General features: G+C 58.1%; 9 protein-coding genes across 9 annotated transcripts; 3 read left to right on the forward strand and 6 right to left on the reverse strand.

The window, feature by feature from the left end:
• Positions 1–343: 343 nt before the first annotated feature.
• On the forward strand, positions 344–3227 carry kap95 (uncharacterized protein; the record flags this gene model as incomplete). Its single annotated transcript, XM_060603719.1, has 7 exons — positions 344–383; positions 419–477; positions 566–670; positions 727–1158; positions 1196–1345; positions 1382–3169; positions 3204–3227. The coding sequence occupies 7 exons, from the start codon at positions 344–346 to the stop codon at positions 3225–3227; spliced, it is 2598 nt and encodes an 865-aa protein (XP_060459985.1).
• Positions 3228–4918: 1691 nt separating this feature from the next.
• On the reverse strand, positions 4919–6072 carry CcaverHIS019_0703020 (uncharacterized protein; the record flags this gene model as incomplete). The annotated part of the gene is made up of 5 exons (XM_060603720.1): positions 4919–4954; positions 4989–5198; positions 5238–5537; positions 5570–5787; positions 5823–6072. 5 exons carry the CDS (start codon positions 6070–6072, stop codon positions 4919–4921), a joined length of 1014 nt encoding a protein of 337 aa, XP_060459986.1.
• A 1095-nt stretch (positions 6073–7167) lies between these two features.
• Positions 7168–8970, reverse strand: CcaverHIS019_0703030 (uncharacterized protein; the record flags this gene model as incomplete). The annotated part of the gene is made up of 5 exons (XM_060603721.1): positions 7168–7849; positions 7884–8403; positions 8456–8774; positions 8809–8868; positions 8914–8970. The coding sequence occupies 5 exons, from the start codon at positions 8968–8970 to the stop codon at positions 7168–7170; spliced, it is 1638 nt and encodes a 545-aa protein (XP_060459987.1).
• A 1210-nt stretch (positions 8971–10180) lies between these two features.
• CcaverHIS019_0703040 (uncharacterized protein) lies at positions 10181–11272 on the reverse strand (the record flags this gene model as incomplete). The annotated part of the gene is made up of 1 exon (XM_060603723.1): positions 10181–11272. The coding sequence occupies one exon, from the start codon at positions 11270–11272 to the stop codon at positions 10181–10183; it is 1092 nt and encodes a 363-aa protein (XP_060459988.1).
• A 328-nt stretch (positions 11273–11600) lies between these two features.
• Positions 11601–12725, forward strand: CcaverHIS019_0703050 (uncharacterized protein; the record flags this gene model as incomplete). Its single annotated transcript, XM_060603724.1, has 1 exon — positions 11601–12725. The coding sequence occupies one exon, from the start codon at positions 11601–11603 to the stop codon at positions 12723–12725; it is 1125 nt and encodes a 374-aa protein (XP_060459989.1).
• A 702-nt stretch (positions 12726–13427) lies between these two features.
• CcaverHIS019_0703060 (uncharacterized protein) lies at positions 13428–14831 on the reverse strand (the record flags this gene model as incomplete). Its single annotated transcript, XM_060603725.1, has 1 exon — positions 13428–14831. One exon carries the CDS (start codon positions 14829–14831, stop codon positions 13428–13430), a length of 1404 nt encoding a protein of 467 aa, XP_060459990.1.
• A 996-nt stretch (positions 14832–15827) lies between these two features.
• On the reverse strand, positions 15828–16880 carry CcaverHIS019_0703070 (uncharacterized protein; the record flags this gene model as incomplete). The annotated part of the gene is made up of 1 exon (XM_060603726.1): positions 15828–16880. The coding sequence occupies one exon, from the start codon at positions 16878–16880 to the stop codon at positions 15828–15830; it is 1053 nt and encodes a 350-aa protein (XP_060459991.1).
• Positions 16881–17246: 366 nt separating this feature from the next.
• Positions 17247–18198, forward strand: CcaverHIS019_0703080 (uncharacterized protein; the record flags this gene model as incomplete). The annotated part of the gene is made up of 5 exons (XM_060603727.1): positions 17247–17312; positions 17348–17424; positions 17456–17762; positions 17794–17952; positions 18115–18198. 5 exons carry the CDS (start codon positions 17247–17249, stop codon positions 18196–18198), a joined length of 693 nt encoding a protein of 230 aa, XP_060459992.1.
• Positions 18199–18232: 34 nt separating this feature from the next.
• Positions 18233–18670, reverse strand: CcaverHIS019_0703090 (uncharacterized protein; the record flags this gene model as incomplete). The annotated part of the gene is made up of 2 exons (XM_060603728.1): positions 18233–18325; positions 18485–18670. 2 exons carry the CDS (start codon positions 18668–18670, stop codon positions 18233–18235), a joined length of 279 nt encoding a protein of 92 aa, XP_060459993.1.
• Between the last annotated feature and the right edge of the window lie 99 nt (positions 18671–18769).

Below are 18769 nucleotides of genomic sequence, written 5' to 3' on the forward strand. Positions count from 1 at the left end.
TTATGAGAGACGATGACAGGGCAGTGTTTGATGGGAAGGAAGCTGAGGAGGCAGGACATTCCAACCAGAGCGCGATTTCAATGCTACGGTGGGGTGGGGGCAAGGGGATCTAGGCTTGCACTCGTCGGTTCGTCGCCGCCATCACCACTTAGACCTCTTATCCTTTTGTATCCCTTCACCCCTCCTCCTCATCATCCTCACACTCGTCGTCGCGGTCAGCCTCCTCCCCTCCTCTCTTACGACACAGATCGCTACCGACTAAAATATCACCTTCTTCCCTCCCTCTCCTCTCTCACCTTTGAACAGCCCCTATAATCCTATCCACGTCAACCACCACGTAAACATGGACGCCGCAACTCTCCTCGCCAACTCGCTCTCAGAGAGTCAGTTCTTCCCTCAACAACATTGCTTACACCAGACGCCGCCACTCGCCAAAGTGCGACCGAGCAGCTCGAGGTCGCTCGCCGCGACAACCTCGTAAGTCCTTACTGGCAATCGCACCACTTGGCCGCATCATCGCAGTAGCCGCCACCGCAGATCTCACAGCCGCGCTGACCATTCTCAGGCAGGGTACCTCCACACTCTTGCGCAGGAGCTCGCCAACGAGTCTGCACCCTCCCACATCCGCAACGCCGCTGGTATCGCCTTCAAGAACGCCGTCTCTGCCCGCGTAAGTGGAACATTTGTTTACGACGGTTAAGGGGCATTGACCAGCTAACCCTTCAGGATGCTGTCAACCAACCAGCACTGTCCGAGGCATGGATGGCCCTTTCTGATGACGTCCGCAATTCTCTCAAGCACTCTTTGCTGTCGTCGCTGGCGTCCCAAGACAAGCGCGCCGCAGGTGTCGCCGCGCAGGCTGTGTCCGCTGTGGCCGCTGTCGAGCTTCCTCGCGGGAGCTGGTCCGAGCTCATCGGCCAGTTACTCCAGTTTGTCCAGAACGAGGAAAACACGGGCCTCCGCGTCGCCACCCTCCAGACCATCGGTTACATCTGCGAGGTTGTCCAGCCTCAGTACTTGTCTGCACGCTCCAACGAGATCCTCACTGCCGTCGTCCAGGGCGCGCGCAAGGAGGAACCAAGCACCGATGTTCAGACCGCGGCTATCAACGCCCTTTACAACTCGCTCGAGTTCATCCGTGACAATTTTGAGCGCGAGGTAGATGCGCTTCCCAGAACCATCGCTGACGTAACAGGGTGAGCGCAACTACATCATGCAGGTTGTGTGCGAGGCGACCCAGAGTACCGCCGTTCCAGTGCAGGTCGGCGCGTTCGAGTGTCTCGTGCGCATCATGAGCCTTTACTACGAGTTCATGGAGCTGTACATGGAGCGTGCTCTCTTCGGAGTGAGTCTATTCAAGATCGCGGCTTGCTGACCCCAGCTCACGATTATGGGCATGAAGCACCCCGAAGAGCCCGTCGCGCTCCAGGCGATCGAGTTCTGGTCTACTGTCTGCGAAGAGGAGATCGAGATTGGCATCGAGTCCCAGGAGGCCCTCGCGTACGGTGAGGAGCCTGCCGTCGTGTCCAAGCACTTTGCCAAGATGGCCCTCAACGAGATCCTCCCCGTTCTCCTCGAGCTCCTCACCCAACAGGAGGAGGACGCTGACGAGGACGAGTGGACAAAGTCGATGGCTGCCGCGTCTTGTCTCGAGCTTCTCGCTCGTGATGTCGGCGACGCCATCGTCCAGCCTGTCGTCCCCTTTGTGGAGCAGGGCATCCGCAGCTCCGAGTGGCGTCACCGTGAGGCGGCCGTCATGGCCTTTGGCTGCATCCTCGACGGCCCCGAGTCCAACACTCTCTCGACCCTCGTCGCTCAGGCCCTCGGCACGCTCATCAGCATGCTTCAGTCCGACCCCGACGTCCACGTGCGCGACTCGGTCGCCTGGACTCTGTCCAAGATCACCGAGCTCATGCTCGAGGTTGTTGACACTGGCAGCCACCTGCAGAACCTCGTCCAGGCTCTTGTCATGGGCGTGCAGAGCGGGACTCCTCGCATAATCAACTCGTGCTGCTCGGCGCTCAGCAACCTTGTGATCCAGCTCCTCCCGGCCGACATGATCTCCGAGGACCCTGCGACTTCGCCCATGTCGCCATTCTTTGAGCCCATCTTCAAGGCCCTTATGCCTGTCACCGAGAAGGCCACCAACGACGGCAACTGCCGCACCGCCGCGTACCAGACCATGGCTACCTTTGTCGCCAACTCGGCTCTCGACACCCTCACCATGGCCGAGCAGGTCACCGTTGAGATGCTCCGTCGCCAGGAGGCCCTTATCGGCATGCAGAACCAGCTGCTTGGCATGGACGACCGTAACAACTGGAACGATATGCAGATCAACATTTGCGTCGTCATCCAGGCGTTTATCCAGAAGACTCCTGCGCTCGTCCAGCCCTACGCCGACCAGATCATGACCAACCTTCTCACCATCCTCAGCTCGTCCGCCAAGCACGGCGCTGTCCTCGAGGACCTTCTCGCCACCATTGGTGCGCTCGCTGGCGCACTCGAGGTTGGCTTCGTCAAGTACATGGAGGCATTCTCGGGCTTCCTCCTGGCGGCACTCCAGGCTGTCGACGACTACCAGGTCGTCCAGGCTGCCGTCTATTGTGTCTCGGACGTCGCGCGCGCGATCCAGGAGCAGATTGCCCCTTACGCTGAGAGAATCATGGTTGAGCTCATTGCCATCCTCCGCAGCCCCGTCATCCACCGGCAGGTCAAGCCAACGGCCATCACCGCCATCGGCGAAGTCGCGCTCGCCGTCGGGCCAGAGTTCGCACGGTTCCTCGAGACCACCATGGCCATCCTCAGCCAGGCCGGCGCGACCACCGCGTCGTCGAACGACCTCGCGCTGAACGAGTTCGTCTGGACCATGCGTGAGGCCATCGTCGACGCTTTCATTGGCATCATGAACGGACTCAAGGCCGGTGATCCCGCACCGATGCTCCCCTACGTCGGAGGCATCATGACCTTCCTCCAGGGCTGCATGAGCGAGGAGGACCGGACCGAGGATTTCATCACCAACACTCTCGGCCTTATCGGCGACTTTGGCGACACGTTCAAGGGCACCGTCCGGGACGTGCTCTGCACCGAGTGGGTGCAAATGGCGATCGCCGTCGGCCGCCAGCGTGGTGCCAGCAAGCAGTCGCGTACCAACGCCGCGTACGCGCAGAAGGTAGGCCAAACTCTCCAGACTTTGCTGACCACAGACCATCAAGGAGCTGTCCAAGTAACCGCCCCTCTATTTCAAGATACCCGGCCCCCCGCCACCCAAGCCTCGCACTATTCCGTTCCACAACATTGCATCGCATCACGGCCGCGCACTGTTTGTCCAAGGACAATCACCGCCGCCCTCATCCATCGCCTACACCTAGCATTGCAACAGAGACGCGTAGACGACGACCAGCGACCGAGGTCGCATGTACTGGCCGCGGGTTGGTACCCGCATTGGCTATAGAGGAGATATCAGATGTTAGTCCTTGGCCTCGAATCGTCTCCAACAGTCTCCATCCTCAGTCAGTAGTGTTACATCCAGCTACTTGGTGATCAGCTTCGAGAAGCGGCCCCTCTTGCGAGCGGCAGTGATGGTACCATGGCCTGTTGTCAGCAACCGCATGGACGGGAAATACATGCGCTGCGAATGAGCACGCGAGCGTAGCGCGTCTTCCCGGCAGCAATCACCGATCCCACCATGACGTTGTGGCGCACGTCGCACTGCTCGCAGCTGGAGCCCTTGGGGCTTCTTGTGGCCAATGGTTCTGGTGGCCGTTATCTCTAAATGCATCGATGCATCATTGTTCGTGCGACTACTCGCCCTCATCAGACAAGTGCTGAAGAACTATTTGGGCGGATGCTGCATGAGATGAAGCTGGTTTCTTGTACTGGCGCCGGTTGCCGGTGGTGGGTTGTCGTGTGGCAGTGCTGTTGGGGGTAGGTCCAGCGCAAGTGTGATGAGGTGTGTAGCCTTGGATGGCAGATGATTCTCACTTTTGGCTAAATTGAAGTATCAGGTATCACAGGCTTCTAGGATGGTGCATCAGCAGATAACCCGGCCGTGTGAGGTCGAAGACAAGGTGAGGAGTGATGGAACAGAAGATAGCGTAGTGTGGAGAGTTTTACAACTGGATTGAGGATGCATCGAGTGGAGATGTTCTCATCACTGTTGGCCGGCGCTGGATGACACGTCTTGGCCCAACCGCGGACCCGGAGGCCGCTTGCGAAGGTCTCGTCTTGTGACCTGTCAGGACCCTCTACCCATCTCTTTCAACGCACAAGCTGGACGCACGCATTCCTGGCCGCGAAAATGGGACATGGGGACAGAGCCACTGGGACGCCACCAACACATGAAGCACACTTCGATCGACGTTTTCCCTTGTAGGCCCTGCTCTGGGTGTGCCAAAAGCGAGACTAGGTCCACCTCCCGTGTCAAGAGCGGCAGATTGTTGCTTTGCTTCCTGGTGAGCCGACTGGAAAGGAGAAATAGGCATCCGATAGCTAGATTGAGGTAGTGGGCATGTACTGTACATGTACATGATAGGGCTCTCCAGGGATGTAGTACATACCAGCGTCGCATGGATGCCAATGTGGACTAACTGAGGCTCCTCAGCTCAAATTATCTATCTTACAGCCGGGGCGAGAAGGAATAAATATTAAACACAACTGAACAGTCTTGGCAGCTTGTACATGTATTCTCCTGTAACATGGGAATGGGAAAATTCAGTCATCCATCTGGAACAACTCCCAAATCAACGTTAGATTGCTGGCGAATAGGGCGGTGGGGCGTCACTCTTCTCGTCGGCCGGAAGCGGAGACGGGTGACGACCAGGGAGAGGAGGGACAAAGCGTGTTCCGCCCGGAGAGCTTCGGGCCGGAGAAGAACCTACAGGCGATGCGCCATTGCTTCGGCTCACAGGAGATCGGAAGGTTAGAGGCGAAAGTTGAGGACGCGGCGAGCTGGGCCCTGCATAGCCACTACCGCCGAGATTGTCACGAACCTTCGGGATGTCGGCGTTGTGTAATGTCTCCTTGTCATTGTCGTATGCACTGAATCTGTGTCCGCCCTCGTGGGAGGCACTCATGCCGCCAGTGCTGAATCCAGGGCCGTAGGCCGCCACGTTCGGACACTGGGCAACACCCGTTTCCGCCGCACGAAGAGCCTGCATGAGACTCGACGCCTCGGGGGGGACGCGCACTTTGCCCTTGAGCTACAGTCAGGACGTCATACAAAACCGGACCAAACTCACGATATCGCCCGCCTTGATGCCAGGCCAGTGGTACATGTTGGCATTCTCGTCTCCGCGGCTGACGAAGACGGTTCCCACGACCTCGAGGCCAAAGTACGCCCCTCGGCTGTGCATGTACGCGTAAACTTCTGGCCCCGTATCGAGATTGAGCCCCTTATCCACGCCTTTACCGCCACCGTATGGACCGGCCGCGACAGAGATCTCGCCGCCCAGTGCGACGCGGTGCCCTCCGAACTGGGCGAGGGCTTTCTCGCTTCGGATCACCAGCACGGCACTGTACACGTCCAGGCCAATCTGCATCTGTCGTCAGCCAGATCTCTGCATTGACTCACGCCAGCCCCAACGGCAGTGGGACAGATCGCCGCGGGTGCCGACCACGAGCCATCGGGAAGACGCGCCACTACCACCCCGGAGCCGCCTCCACCACCGACAGGTGCCCAGCCTGTACGAAAGCAGGAGTAGATCGCGATGCCGCGGGCGTTGGCAATGACAGACGGTGGGATACGGACGGGTGCCGCTGGGGCGTGGGAGTCAGGATCGGAATCGGGCACTGGCGTCAGTGTGTGGTAAGCCACCCAACCTCACTCGTGAAACTCTTCAGGATGCGCGCCGCCTTCTCCATCTTGCGCGGCATGTCCCCGGTCGTCGGCCAGAACGAATCAATGCCCCACTTATTGGTGTAGTCGTTCAACTTGCCGCCAAGCTTGTCGCTCAGGTTGAGAGCTTTGGCCCCCCACCCTTGTGGAGCAGCATGGGTGGGAGGATGAGAGGTGCTGGGGCTCGGAGACGGTCCACGCTTGGGACCAGCTGACTTCTTGCTTGACCACGGTGTCATGATAGAATGAGGAAGTTTGGCGAACCAAGCCAAGGGGGAATTCTAATTCTCCAGTATTTATTTTATTTCTGCCAACTCGAGGACGACGGAGATAGATAGCGCCCTTCAGATCGCTTCCAACGTCATCATCGGGTCGGGCACTGAACGCGCCCTTCTCCAAGTCAGCTTTTGAGATAAGGAGTCAGTGGGACTCAAGCGCCATGTACATGTACATGTACATTTACGCCCAGATTTGGATCCGACATTCAAGTCGCTGTACTACACAGGATCAGATAGTTACAGTGATTCGGATGGCACCGACAGCGACGGAGGATGGAATTGGCAGGGGTCACCACAGCGGCGACAACAATGACAAGACCCAGTCCCCTCTCGCCAACATCGAGTTGGGACACGCGACCTCTTCCGATGGCTGAAGCGACTCCTCTGTATCCCCAAAGGTGGGTCAACCTCAAGAAGAATATTGACCGGCCAGATGCCCGCTTGTAATCTTGGCGGCTTCTCCAAAGCCATCGGCCACCCTGACACCCCGACTGACCCACCTGTTACGGCTCGCTGCAGTGCAGCTCCAACGTTCCAAGTTGATTAGGGATCGATCTGGAGACGACGATGGCCGCCAGTACACACCTGCGTCGTTGGGCGATTCATCCGACTGGAGATCACCAAACTGGAAACCTCCAACCTGGAGACGATCTTGCTCGCTATTTCTAGCTAGCTCATTGTCACATCTGCAGTCCTTCCGCTGTTTTTCCGCACATATATCTCTTTTTTGTTGAAGTGAGGTATGAAGAATGCAGAAACGAAAATACGGGACTACGGATTGTATCGAACGTTGGTGCTGGGACTACGGGTCATCCAACACGCTTGCTGTAGTCTAAATGCGAATCAATCCAAATGCTCAGGCGTTTTGTTCCGAAACCAATCACTTGGCTTGTGGCCAAAACAGCATTAGACTGTTGGGAGACTTTTGCATACTCATGAGAAAGACTATGGTCAACGACAGGATGTACGGGTCGGAACGGCATTCGAAATGAGCGTGTTTGGCGTCACATTGGCTTTCGGAACAGCCACAGGCGATCCTTCTCAGGAGCAAGCTGGTCAAGGCTCGTCTGGAGCTTCACCAGCCTTCGGGACCTGGACGCCGGGGCTGGACATGCTCTCCTCAGTGGAGGGAGTTTCGGTCACCAGGGAGTCCGAAGGGCTCGAGTTGGTGGGCGAACTGGTAGTCCCACTGGAGGGTGACAGTGACTCGGGTACCATGCTGTCGCCGTCGTCCTTCGCCGGGTTGGAGACTTTCTCTGACGCCATAGAGACGGGCTCGGCTTCCGTCTTCGCAACTTCAACTTCGTTCCTTGTGGCCTCAGCTTCAGCCTTAGCGGCTTCGGCCTCCAGCCTAGCCTGCTTGTAAACCTCCCATCCAGCAGCGAGTTGCTCGAGCTGCTCATCGTGACCGTACTTGGCCATACCTTCCTCGATCCATTCCTCCTTGGAGCTCGGGACCTTGGCGTCGGGGTAGAGCGCTCGCCTAAGGCCGACAGCGAACTCGTACCTAAAGTCATAGCCGAACATGACCCAGTCCAAACGCTGGAATTTGCGAGTGTCGCCGACGGCGAGAGCCATATCCTCACGGCCGAGAGCTCGCAACTCTTCCTGCAACTGGAGCTCGAGAGGAGTGAGAACGTTGGCGTCGGTGAACTGAATCCTCATGCCTGGGCGTGGGAGGTCGATAGAGAGCGCATCGGGGGCCGTGAAGGCTTCGGCAAAAGGGACCACAGCGGAACTGTGAGTCAGCTTTTGTTGGGAATAATACTCACAATTCCCAGTCAATGATGTCGTCCAGGCGACCGCTGTCGTTGACAAGGAACTGGCCGACGTGATCGTCCTTGTGTCGGATATAGGTTGGTTGTTCACGGTTCATGTCCTCGCAGCCGTGGACAAAGTCACGCACTTCAAGAAGGAGGATGTACCGCCAAACAGGGGTTGACATGTCATCTTTGGACCAGGAGCTTGCCCATCCCAGCGCCTTTTCGCGAATCAACCGAAGGAGATTGTCGATTCGGGCGAGGTAGCACTCGGCGGAAGTCCGGTAAACCTCGAGGTTGGCGAGCTCGGTCAGCTTGAACTGCTTGGCGATGAGCGGCCCGACAACAATGTTCTGCTCCATGTCGAACTTGAGACTGCCAACGCCAGAGAACTCCCTGGTCGACATCTTCACCATGAACTGTGCAATGTCCTTGACGACCTGCTGGAACCCGGTCTCGGCTGCCATCGCAGGCCACAGCTCATATCGCCGTCCCTCTGAACGCTCGTTGAAGAAGAACTGTAGCTTGTGCACTAGGATATGTCAGCAAGCTGAGGACAACGTGTATGGAGATGCTGTACTAACCAGTTTGACCCGGAGGGAGGTGAATGTTGGGGACAAACTCTGGCGCAATATCACGGAGGGTCTTGATTACAGCAACCTCTCCTGCCCGAACCTTATCCTCGCTGTTGCCAAGCATGCCCTTAGCATTGTGAAGGCGCCCAAGCCACTTGACCCCGTCCTGGAAGGTGATCGGGAAGTGCATGTTGAACATACCAAAGATGAAGATGAACTCTCGAAGTTTATCGCAGCTGGGAACATCAATAGTGAAGGGAATGCCTGGGCGCAATGCTTTGACAGCGGGGGTCATATGGAGTTCGGCGATGTCGGCCCAGTGTTGATCCTGGACTGTTAGTTCGATAAAGAGCGAGCCTTACCTTCTTGGCCAGCCTACGCTGTGTATCGGACTCTTCCTCGGGTGGGCTTATAGGGCTCCACTGCTTGTCAGCAACCAGCACCTGTCAGGTTTCGAGACCACGCACAGGAGTGGGGCAAGAATGATCACTGGCGTCGTGCGGAATGTGCCAAAGGCATAACATGGCGGAGCAGATGTGGCAAGCTGCACAATCGAGAACAGCGAGCTGGCTGCATCCCTTGAAGTCACAGGTATCGCGAGTCATGGCGGAATGTGTTCAAGGGGACTTTGATGCAAGTCGGAAGGCTGTGATGAGACGTGCTGTTGTGAGAGGCAGCAGGGAAGAGTGACACTGGCGGACCGTTGTGGGAGGAGGATGGGCTAGGCTTCTTTGCGCTGGGCGCAAAAAGTATGGGGAGATAGGAGGTGTTTGGGGAAAGACTGATCCGTAGGAATCATTCTTAAGGAAGCGATATTTGGAGGACGACTCGAGTAGATTATTTAGACCAGGATGAATGTGAGATAGTGTCTAGTCGGTACTCAATTGATGGCCGTCATCTCCATCAATTGCGGCGCACGACGGCGGAGAACCATTGACGGACATGGCCGTCAACATTCGAGTCTACTTTATCACTGAAACTCACTCTATGTAATGCACCACCTCGGGCCATGCTTCTCCGCATCCTCGACACTCATGTTCCTATCGCATCCATGATGCGGAGCATGACAGAAGCATTAGGGGAAGGTGCCAGACACTCCGGTGCTTCCAGGTGTGAAAGTAGGACGACTTTGCTCCACAACTCCGCCGCGAAGACCGCCGCGAAGACCGCAACTCTACTTCGAATGTCGGCAAAGATGTAGTACCGGGGAGAGAAGTCATGATCCGGCGGTGGTTAGCAAGCATTGTTGGGGACTGACGGACGGTAACGAGCACTACAAAAGCAAGAGCAGCACGCTGGCGTCAGCACCATCGACAGCTAACTCCTCCACACCCGCGCCACTCCACCTCTACACCAACCTCCCACATTACTACGTACAATATGCCCAACGGCACCGCCTCTACCACCACTATCGACGCCTGCTCGAAGTGTGGGTCCACCGACCTCGTCGGAGAATGCCGCGCCGCCGACGGTGTGACGATCATCATCATCTGCGGCGTTTGTGAGTAACTTTCGCCTGGTTTCAGACTAACCTCAGGCCACGAGAAGTCGAAGACCAAGAAAGCGACCAAGGAGTAATAACCCCAAACGCCTCCGTTTCACTGCTGCGGCTCGATTCGATTTGATACATATTCGTGTACGATACAGGGGTATGAATGGAAAATGAGGCGAATTTATTAGGCTTGGACTTCTCCGTGATTGCCGTCGGTGGATCAGACCTCATCCTCAACCTGTCTACGACCACTCACACGATGCCCAATTCGGCGGCGGTATCATCTCGATCTCGTACTCCTCTCGCCCGATCTCCGCAGAGTACTCGCCATGTGTGAGGAAGCGGACACGGTCCTGGAGCAGCGCGAGCGCAGTGCCGTAGTCGTCAGGTAGCTCACATCCGATCCCCTCAGCGATGATGAAGCCGAACATATCATCGATGATCTGCGCCAGGGACGGCTCGGCATCGGTGTACCCTAGCGCGGCAGGCGCGACGGTCTCGAGTCCGACAAAGGTGAGAACCTTGGTCCAGCCAGGAGAGAGGATACGGCCCACACCGTACTTGAGCATGTTGTGGAACATGCCCATCTTCTGCGGCACTAGCTGGTGGGTAGGTGGCTTGCGTGGAACGTTGGACGTGGACGATGCGGTCTTGCGGCGACAGAGGAAAACGAGGTCCTTGATTCCCATGTCGAGGACGAGGTTACAGCGGTGAGCAGTGCTCATGCAAGGCCTCTCCGGCGACCACCACATGTTGATAACAGCCTTGCGCGCCAGTCGGAGGACAGGGTAGGCGATTTGACGGACCTGCGGGGGCGAATCCGCATCGAGGGAGACGATGATGCGCGCAGCCCGCAGCGATATAAGGAACTGGTCGACGATATGGCGCACGCTCACAGTCGTCTCAGCGTACGCACTCGCATACAGGTCGGGGCCGCGGTATCGGACAGTGTGCACGCCACTGAGAAACGGGTACATTTGCCAGAGGCGGTAGTGGTTAGCCGGGCCGCGGAGGTCGACGATGCGGGCCATGGCGAGGACCTCGGCGTACGGCTTTAGCTGCGTGCTGTGTACTTCACATGCGGGGTTGAGATCGGGGTTGAGCAGTGCGGATAGGTAGCGGGATAGAGGCACACTCGCTCCATACGTCACGTGGAGGGGACCGTCGATCTCGTGCACAGTTGAGTTGGGGAGGTGTACCGTCATGCGCTGGGCGAGGAGGGGGTCAACGCGGGCACGCATATCACTCGATGTTGCCCGGAGAGATATGAGCGATTCGTATGGCGCGGCTGCGATGATCGCGTCCATGACGTGCGGGTAGGCTAGGTGGTCCATTGTGGGTGGAGCGGCCGGGAGGGGGTAAGGAGGCCCCAGAGACTGGAATGAGCAGAGTTGCGGATTTAACTTGAGCACGAGCTTTAGTAGGCCAGCTCTGATCTAGTGACGACTGTGGAAGAGTTAGAGAATGAGATGAGCAAGACGATGAGAGTGATGACAAAGGTTAGTGACAAGTTGTTGATGGGCTTGAGATGACGATTCGGATGTGGGGTAAGGCACGACCTTACATTCCACAGTCCCGTGGAACCCAAAGACGCGTTGAAACACAAGTGAATGTCTTGGCACTCCCTTCCTCCCTCTCTCATCTCTCTTCTGTAACATCACCATGCTCGACTGCAACGTCACCACGCTCGACTGCAATGCGTACCCACACATCGTCGACGCCATCGCCAACGCTGCTGCTGCGCAGCGTGAGACCGCGCTCGCTATGCGGCCCGTGTGCCGCGAGTTCCGAGCCAAGGCAGACGCGGCTCTGGCGCGGCATCTGCGTATTGACTGCGTCCCCTATGACTACTCCTCTGGCCTCGATTACCTTGACTCTTTACAAGACCCTCCTCTTCTGGTCCTCACCGCGTCGGGTAACCGCATTCCCCGCCTGTATCCGTCATCGGCGCCGCCTGCGGGGCGTGGACGCCCATATGCCCCGCCCAAGTGGCCCGCTCTTATCGAAGTCCTAGCCTACACCCGTTTCGCCGACATCCTGGCATCTCCAGGGCGCTCCCAGACCCGCGAACTGCGCCAGTTCCGGAACGACACGGTGCGTTGTATCGGCGTGAACGGCTCTAGATTCGAGTCCGACATTCGCTGCCGTCGCCTGGTCTCCTTGACGGTCATTGGGTCCCATGATCCCAATTTTGCGGACATGCTGCCGACAGGCTCCGCCGTTATAGGGGACGAGCGTTTTGTCATCAACGTTGTCGTGCCGGATGTCGGTCCATTCCACATTGGCACGTGGCGCGCCTTGCCCTTTTATCCTCGCTACGGTGTCACCTTGATCTTACGGCCCGTTGATTCCCGACTCCAGTTCGGTGAGATTCATCCTCAGAATCGCCAAGGATTACCTATCGGCGTGTTCGATAGGCATTCTGAGCCTCGCCACGAATCCCCTCTCGGCGTGCTCGGCAACGTCGGGGTCATGGTGCTGAGCGCCGACCCGAGCACAAAGTTCACTCTCGTCGGGATCGAGAACCTGTCGTGGGAGCGCATCGGCGTTCCTGAACCTGAGAACGAAGAGGGCTGCAGCAAGGAAGCATGGTTCATCGCCGCGCTCAAGGAATCGATCGTGCCTGCGTATGGGCCCGAAATGGCCGACACCAAAATCGACGAGGTCATGAGCTGCATCGAGTTCCTCTCTGACGCAGAGTACCGGACGCGCGTCGGCGAGGAGGAGTACGAATCGGACATGGTTCCTCTCGACGGACTGTTGGACAAGTTGTTGCTTCGAGGTTAAAGACCGTTGGAGTGGACGTATGCGCTGATGGCACATGTAATGAGTCGTTGTACAGATGTATAGTCTTCGTACATGTGCATAACGCCTTAGAGGCTGGTATCCGTCCTTCTTCCCAGCTAAGCAGCTTAGAGACTGGTATTCGTCCTTCTTCCCAGCCAAACAGCCGGAGGAGGCTCATACTCGCATCTGTGCTGTACAGATGTAGACCCTTCACGGTGGTTGCTCATGTATGGGATTGATAAGTATGGCGAGGTTGAACACCTACCACTGGATGTTCAACTGTCCCATTCCCATATTTGCCGAGAGTCAGAGCAGAGTTGAGAGGTCTGCGGTCGATTCCATGCCAAAGGTAGTCTGCCCTACTCGACTCCTATCTGTCTATGCCAAAGGGTCGTTCCTGCGTGTTGGACTGAAATGAAAACATCCATTGTCACATGAAGACTGCCCCACTCCCCTTACTGCCCCACTCCTCTTGCTGCCCCACTCCGATGCGGTCGGCCATCATACTGGCCAAGTGAGTTGGCTCTCGAACGGATAGGTGAGCGCGGAGAGCGCAGTCACTGTCAACTCAAAGGAGACAAGACCATACATTGGATTGTTCCAACCTACTCCACTACTCTAATCTACGACAAGTTGGACTACAACAGGGTCTGATACACGTACTTCCCTCACATATGCGGACGTGGCGTCTAGTAACGCCATCTAAGGGCCGGGGATAAAGTCCTCCTCGAAGCACTTCTCACCGACCTGCGCACGGTAATTGTCCAGCGACATGAACTTGACCCGTTCCTTGAGGTGTATGTACTGCAAGAACGAGTGATTAAACGGCAGCATGCGCTGGTACAGCTCGTAATACAGCTGGATGGCCGGGATGGGGTCACGCGCCTCAATGCCGAGGACGGTGGGCGGTGCGGCCTCAGCACCCACGATGGTGAAGTGCACGTTGCGCGACCGGAAGATCTCCTCGGCGATACGGCTCAAGACGCCAAGAGGTGGGCCGAGCGCCAGGTCGTAGAAATGGGTGGCGGTCAGGATGGGCGGGAAGCGGAGGATGATGACGACGCGACGTACACTGTTCGAGAACGGGAGGCAGAGCGAGTATAGTACGCTGCGGTAACGAGGATGCGTGTCGCGCGGACACGAAATGTTAATCACGCGCTCGATCACGCCGTCCGGGATGTGAGGCACACCCACGTAGTGACGCCCGTTGAGAAGCGTGAGCGTAACGTACTTGGTACATGGGACGGGATTGTTCCAGTTGCTGCCCGGGTGTGCGTCGCGCACAGTGTGCACGTTCAGATATGGGACTAAGAGGCCGATGTTGATGCTGCTGGCTGGTTTGCTGCCTATGACGATGTCGCTAAGGTTGCTTGCAAACGTGAGCGTGCGCGTGTGTCGCAGAATCGCGGGGTTCGTGTACGCCCGTCGAGGCCTCCACGCGTTCCACGCGTCGTAGCTTTGCGGCGGGAGACCTGGAATGCGTAGCTTCCCTACCGCCGCGATATGGAGGCCGAGCTCCTCGTCAACGGCTAGGCTCGTGAGAACAACCGACGCCGCCATCTCGGGGTCCAGCCGCTGCTTGATGTGCCGACAAAGGCGGCGGCACGTGATGCGCGTCTCGTGCCCAGCGAAGTCGAGAATGCGGTGGACGATGTCCCCGTTCTTGGCGTAGTGTATCGGCGAGGGCTTGATGAAGAGGCCCGCGTCAATGGAAGCCTTGATGGACTTGCGAAGCGTTCTGCAGGTTCTGCGGGTCTCGAGGCCAGTCATGTTGAGTATGTGATTCACTGCCACCTTGCCCGCATGCTGGCCGTAGCGCTTGTCCGTGGGTGGTAGAGCGTACTGTCCGTATTCGAACCCGAAGCGCGACGGCGCAGCTGCCACCTCAAACGCTACGCCGTGAGTCAGGGCAGTGCCCGCGATGGTGAAGTCGTCATCGGCTTCTAAGCTTGCTCTGCTACGACGAGTGGAACTAGGCGTCGTGCTCCCTGAGCTGTTCGTGGCCGGCCCCTCCGACTGCAAGTCGTAGTACGCAAACGCGGGCCGGTACAGCTTCTCTGTGGTGGGACGTGGGGCTTTGGTATAGACTATTGTCGCAGACGGCATTGTCGAGATGGAGCGCGATCCGGACAACGGCTTAGAAAGGGATGGTGTCCGTCGACTGGGGCGAGAGGGACTGGGAGAGGGACTGGGAGAGGGACTGGGAGAGGGACTGGGAGAGACAAGCCGTGAGGGGGAGGTTGTCGATGGAGCGGTGAGGGAAGGCTGGGGTGGAAGCTTCCTCCGATCGCCGCTGCGTGAGGATACCGATGGGCGATGAGCGCTTTGCGTGGTAGGTTGACATAAACCACCCGTGTGCCCTACTGGGATAGTTGTGGACGGCGGGTTGACAACAGGATGATGGTGAAATACAAAACCTTGTTGTATTGTAAAGTGGCGTGATGAGATTGTGACGGTGGCGGTTGTGTTCAGTATTTGTTGTATCAAAATGCGTTGGGCGCTTGAGTGCACAGACTAGATACGGCGCCCTACTCGATCGCCAACCGTCACCGCCACCTTCTGTTTCTCTCTCCATACATCACCCCTAGGATCAGTTATCGTACGAGTTGGCCCTCCCCATTCGTGTTGACGGGCAGGGTGGTGGTGGTGCTATGGAGCGTTGACGCACCTTTGGATCAACATTCCTTCTTCTCCATCCTTCTCCCCAACGAAATAGCGAGGTCTGTCCGTGTCTGATGCCGACTCGGTCAGATCGTCGGCGATACCTCGGCGTGGAACAGCAACCCATTCTGTCGAGATACAGGATTGCGAAGAATCATGGTGGAATGAGGGGGTGCTGCCAGGGGTGTGGCTCGCGTCGCGTGCGGACCGACTGCATGCTTCTAGTGCCTGGAGCACGCGGGATGCATGGTGATGCATGGGCCGAGCGAGGAATCCCGGGGTGATGTGCACGGTCCTGATATTAGCGCTGACATCGAAAGTGCTTACATGGTGAGCAAGGACCACGAGATCCGCAAAGCGACAGGCGGGCGTGATCCGAACAGCGTCGAGCTCATGACCAAGCTGGTCACGGCAGACAAACACAACACTGTGTCTGGCTGATCACTGATAGCCCATCTCTTGCACCCAGCGCGCGTCACGGACAGAGGCGCGGTACGCTGCAAGGGATAGGAAACGCACGGCGTCAACCGCGACATGCGCGTCAGCCTGGCTCCAGTCCGGGAACGCCGCGTCAATCTTGGCATTGCGCTCGGCGCTGTCGACAAGGCGGTGGAGTTCACCACGAGCCCGCCGCTCGCCTGCCTTAACCTCCAGGCGGCCGGGGTACGCATGCTCCACGTCCACGAACGTGACCTCGAGGTGGGGGAGGTGGTGGACGATTACCTCGCCCATGTCGGTCAGGAGGCCAAGAGGTTCGACTTGGTCGTCATCGACTGGCTCGCCAACGCCAGCACGGGCACACACGACGATGAGCTCGAGCGTGCCGAGCGGAATGCCGAGCATAGCGCTAACCCCGAGGCGCCAGCACGAGCGCGGCGTGCACTCGACCACGATGACCAGGCGAGTGGGGAAGGACGAGTCGTCCCCCACCTCTGGGAGAGGGAGGTTGGGATGGCTCCCGCAGTCCACGGCTGTGCGGACGACGGCGGTTGGCGCGGAGGCGTACACGAACGGTGCAATGTCCGCCGCGTCCTCCTCTCCCGCCGCCGTGAATATGATCACCTCGAGGTTGGGGAGAAGGGAGGTGAACTCACCCACTCCATCGGGCACGACTGTGCCCACCATCTCGAGGACGCGAACGGCACTCAACGCCTTCTCCCAACCACCCAACCGCTCGCCGGTTACCATGCGCTCGGCAGCCCGACGTGCTGCGCGGTCGACCCACAAGCCGAGATGGGCAACGTAACGGCCCATATCGTCGTGCCAAGTCCGGAGGAGGGGTGCACGGCCGAAGGGCGTGGAAACGGCGTACTCCCAGAACTCGGGGTCGGACCAGGGGTTCGTGGCGGACGTCACGCGGATGTGGTGCAGAAAGCACGCGTCGGCGTGTGTGCTGAAGTCCTTCGAAGCAGTGCGGAGGCAAAGGAGGGCGGCACGGTCAGCGTGCGTGAACACGAGGTCGATGAGGTGGGGGAAGCGTTCGGCGTCGAGCATTGCGGGTAACACAAGCGATGTGTGAAGTCGGGCTGGGAGTGGGACAGGCTGCCGAGATGGCTGTGCGTCGTCTTCGGGCGGACGATCAAGCGGTGCTGCGCAAGGACGGGGTGTCACCCAAGTCAAGGCGGGCTATCTGCAAGGCAAGAAGCGCATCGAGAAGCTGTGGAGAAGTGTAAAGCGCAGAAGCTAATGCAAGAGGCTCGAAAGCGCGTCATGACCTCATCTCCAAGTCCCCGGTTGAACCTCGGAGAAGCCCACGTGCTGTTGGTATCATTTGGTTCCGTTTCGATCAGAGCGCCGCAATGACATCTCTCAAGAATCGCGTCGACACTCTCACTTTCCACAAGCTTGACTAGACCAAAGATGGCCTCAACGTCAAAGGCTCAGATGGAGCTCAACCCCCGCGGTATCCCTCGTGCTCCCTTCGTCGTATGTACCCCTTCATTCTGCCGGTCTGATAACAGGACAATGTCGAGGAGTACGTGGGCGGCAAGGACGCCGAGATCGACGGTGTGATCAAGAAGTTCCAGGAGACCTCTGCGTGCGTTTCCTCCAGTCCAAGCTGACAGAAGAAAGTACCGGTACATGGAGCTGAATCTGCAGCAGCGGCGTAAGGCTCTGCTGGTCAAGATTCCCGATATGGAGCAGACGCTTTCGGTCGTCACCTTCCTCGATGGGCGGCGGCGAAAGGCTCTCGGCGAGGTTGAGGAGGACAAGGACGAGATGGACGACGACGACGACGACATTGACGCACTACTTGATGGCGAGGAGGATGAGGAGGACAAGGACAAGCCCCTGACGACGCTGTTTGAACTTAACGACACGTTGTATGCCGAGGCGCAGGTTCGGGAGACCGGCGAGGTTGGGCTGTGGCTCGGGGTGAGTGGTGGTTGGACGGGGCTGATCTCAGGCAAACACCATGCTGATTTACCCCCTTGCGGAGGCGGCCGAGCTGCTAAGCAGCAAGCTGGCGGGCGCGAAGAAGAACATGATCGAGGTTGTCGAGGACCTCGAGTGGATCCGCGAGCAGGTGACCGTCATGGAGGTCAACTTTGCGCGTGTGCACAACGTGAGTGTTGGCGAGCGTAGGGGAAGGGGAGCGTAGGGGATGGGGAGCGTAGGGGATGGAGAACGAGGAGTGATGGCGCGGGCAAGTCTGGAGAGGGTACACCATAGAGGCGAGCCCGTCAAGGAGGGCATTGATCCTCCCCTCCCACACGCTGACACGCAGTGGGACGTCAAGCGCCGCCGTGACCGCAAGACGACTGAGTCGCACCTGAAGACGAAGGGCGACGACAGCGACGACGAGAAGTAGAGCATAGACTGCATGCGATACCCATACCTCTACTTCACGTGGTCTTGGCAGCCTCGAGAAGCGCCTTGCGGACGTTGGAGCGAAGGGGCGCGAGCTGGTTCTTGATCTGGCCAGGAGTAAGGCCCGTCTGATGTCAGCGGAGCTGCAGCGCTCACTGTGCGTGTACCACCCGCTCATTCAGAGCGTACCACTCGCTCATCTAGGCCACACCCTCAGTCAGAGCCCATCACCAGCTCACTCAGCGTGCACCACCACCCCGCTCCTTCTCTGCTCACGCGCGACCTACCTTCTGAACAAGCGACGCCGCATTCGCCTGCGCCGCAGCAATACCAAGAGTAACGATCTCCTCCGCGAGGATGGCGCGGCCTTTAGCCAGAGCCGACGGAGCCTTGGTCGGCGTGGACTTGGGGCCGATCTTGCGCTTCTTGCCTGGAGTTGGGCTGGGCGTGGGGTTGTCCTCGCGCTTGACCATGGTGATGAGGATGCTGTTAGGACTAACCAAGATGAGCGGGTGGTGGGGTGAAGTAGGACTAACCAAGATGAGCGGGTGGTGGGGTGGATGAAGTAAGAC

Source organism: Cutaneotrichosporon cavernicola, assembly GCF_030864355.1.
Source record: "Cutaneotrichosporon cavernicola HIS019 DNA, chromosome: 7b".
In the NCBI taxonomy this organism is placed as follows: Eukaryota; Fungi; Basidiomycota; class Tremellomycetes; order Trichosporonales; family Trichosporonaceae; genus Cutaneotrichosporon; species Cutaneotrichosporon cavernicola.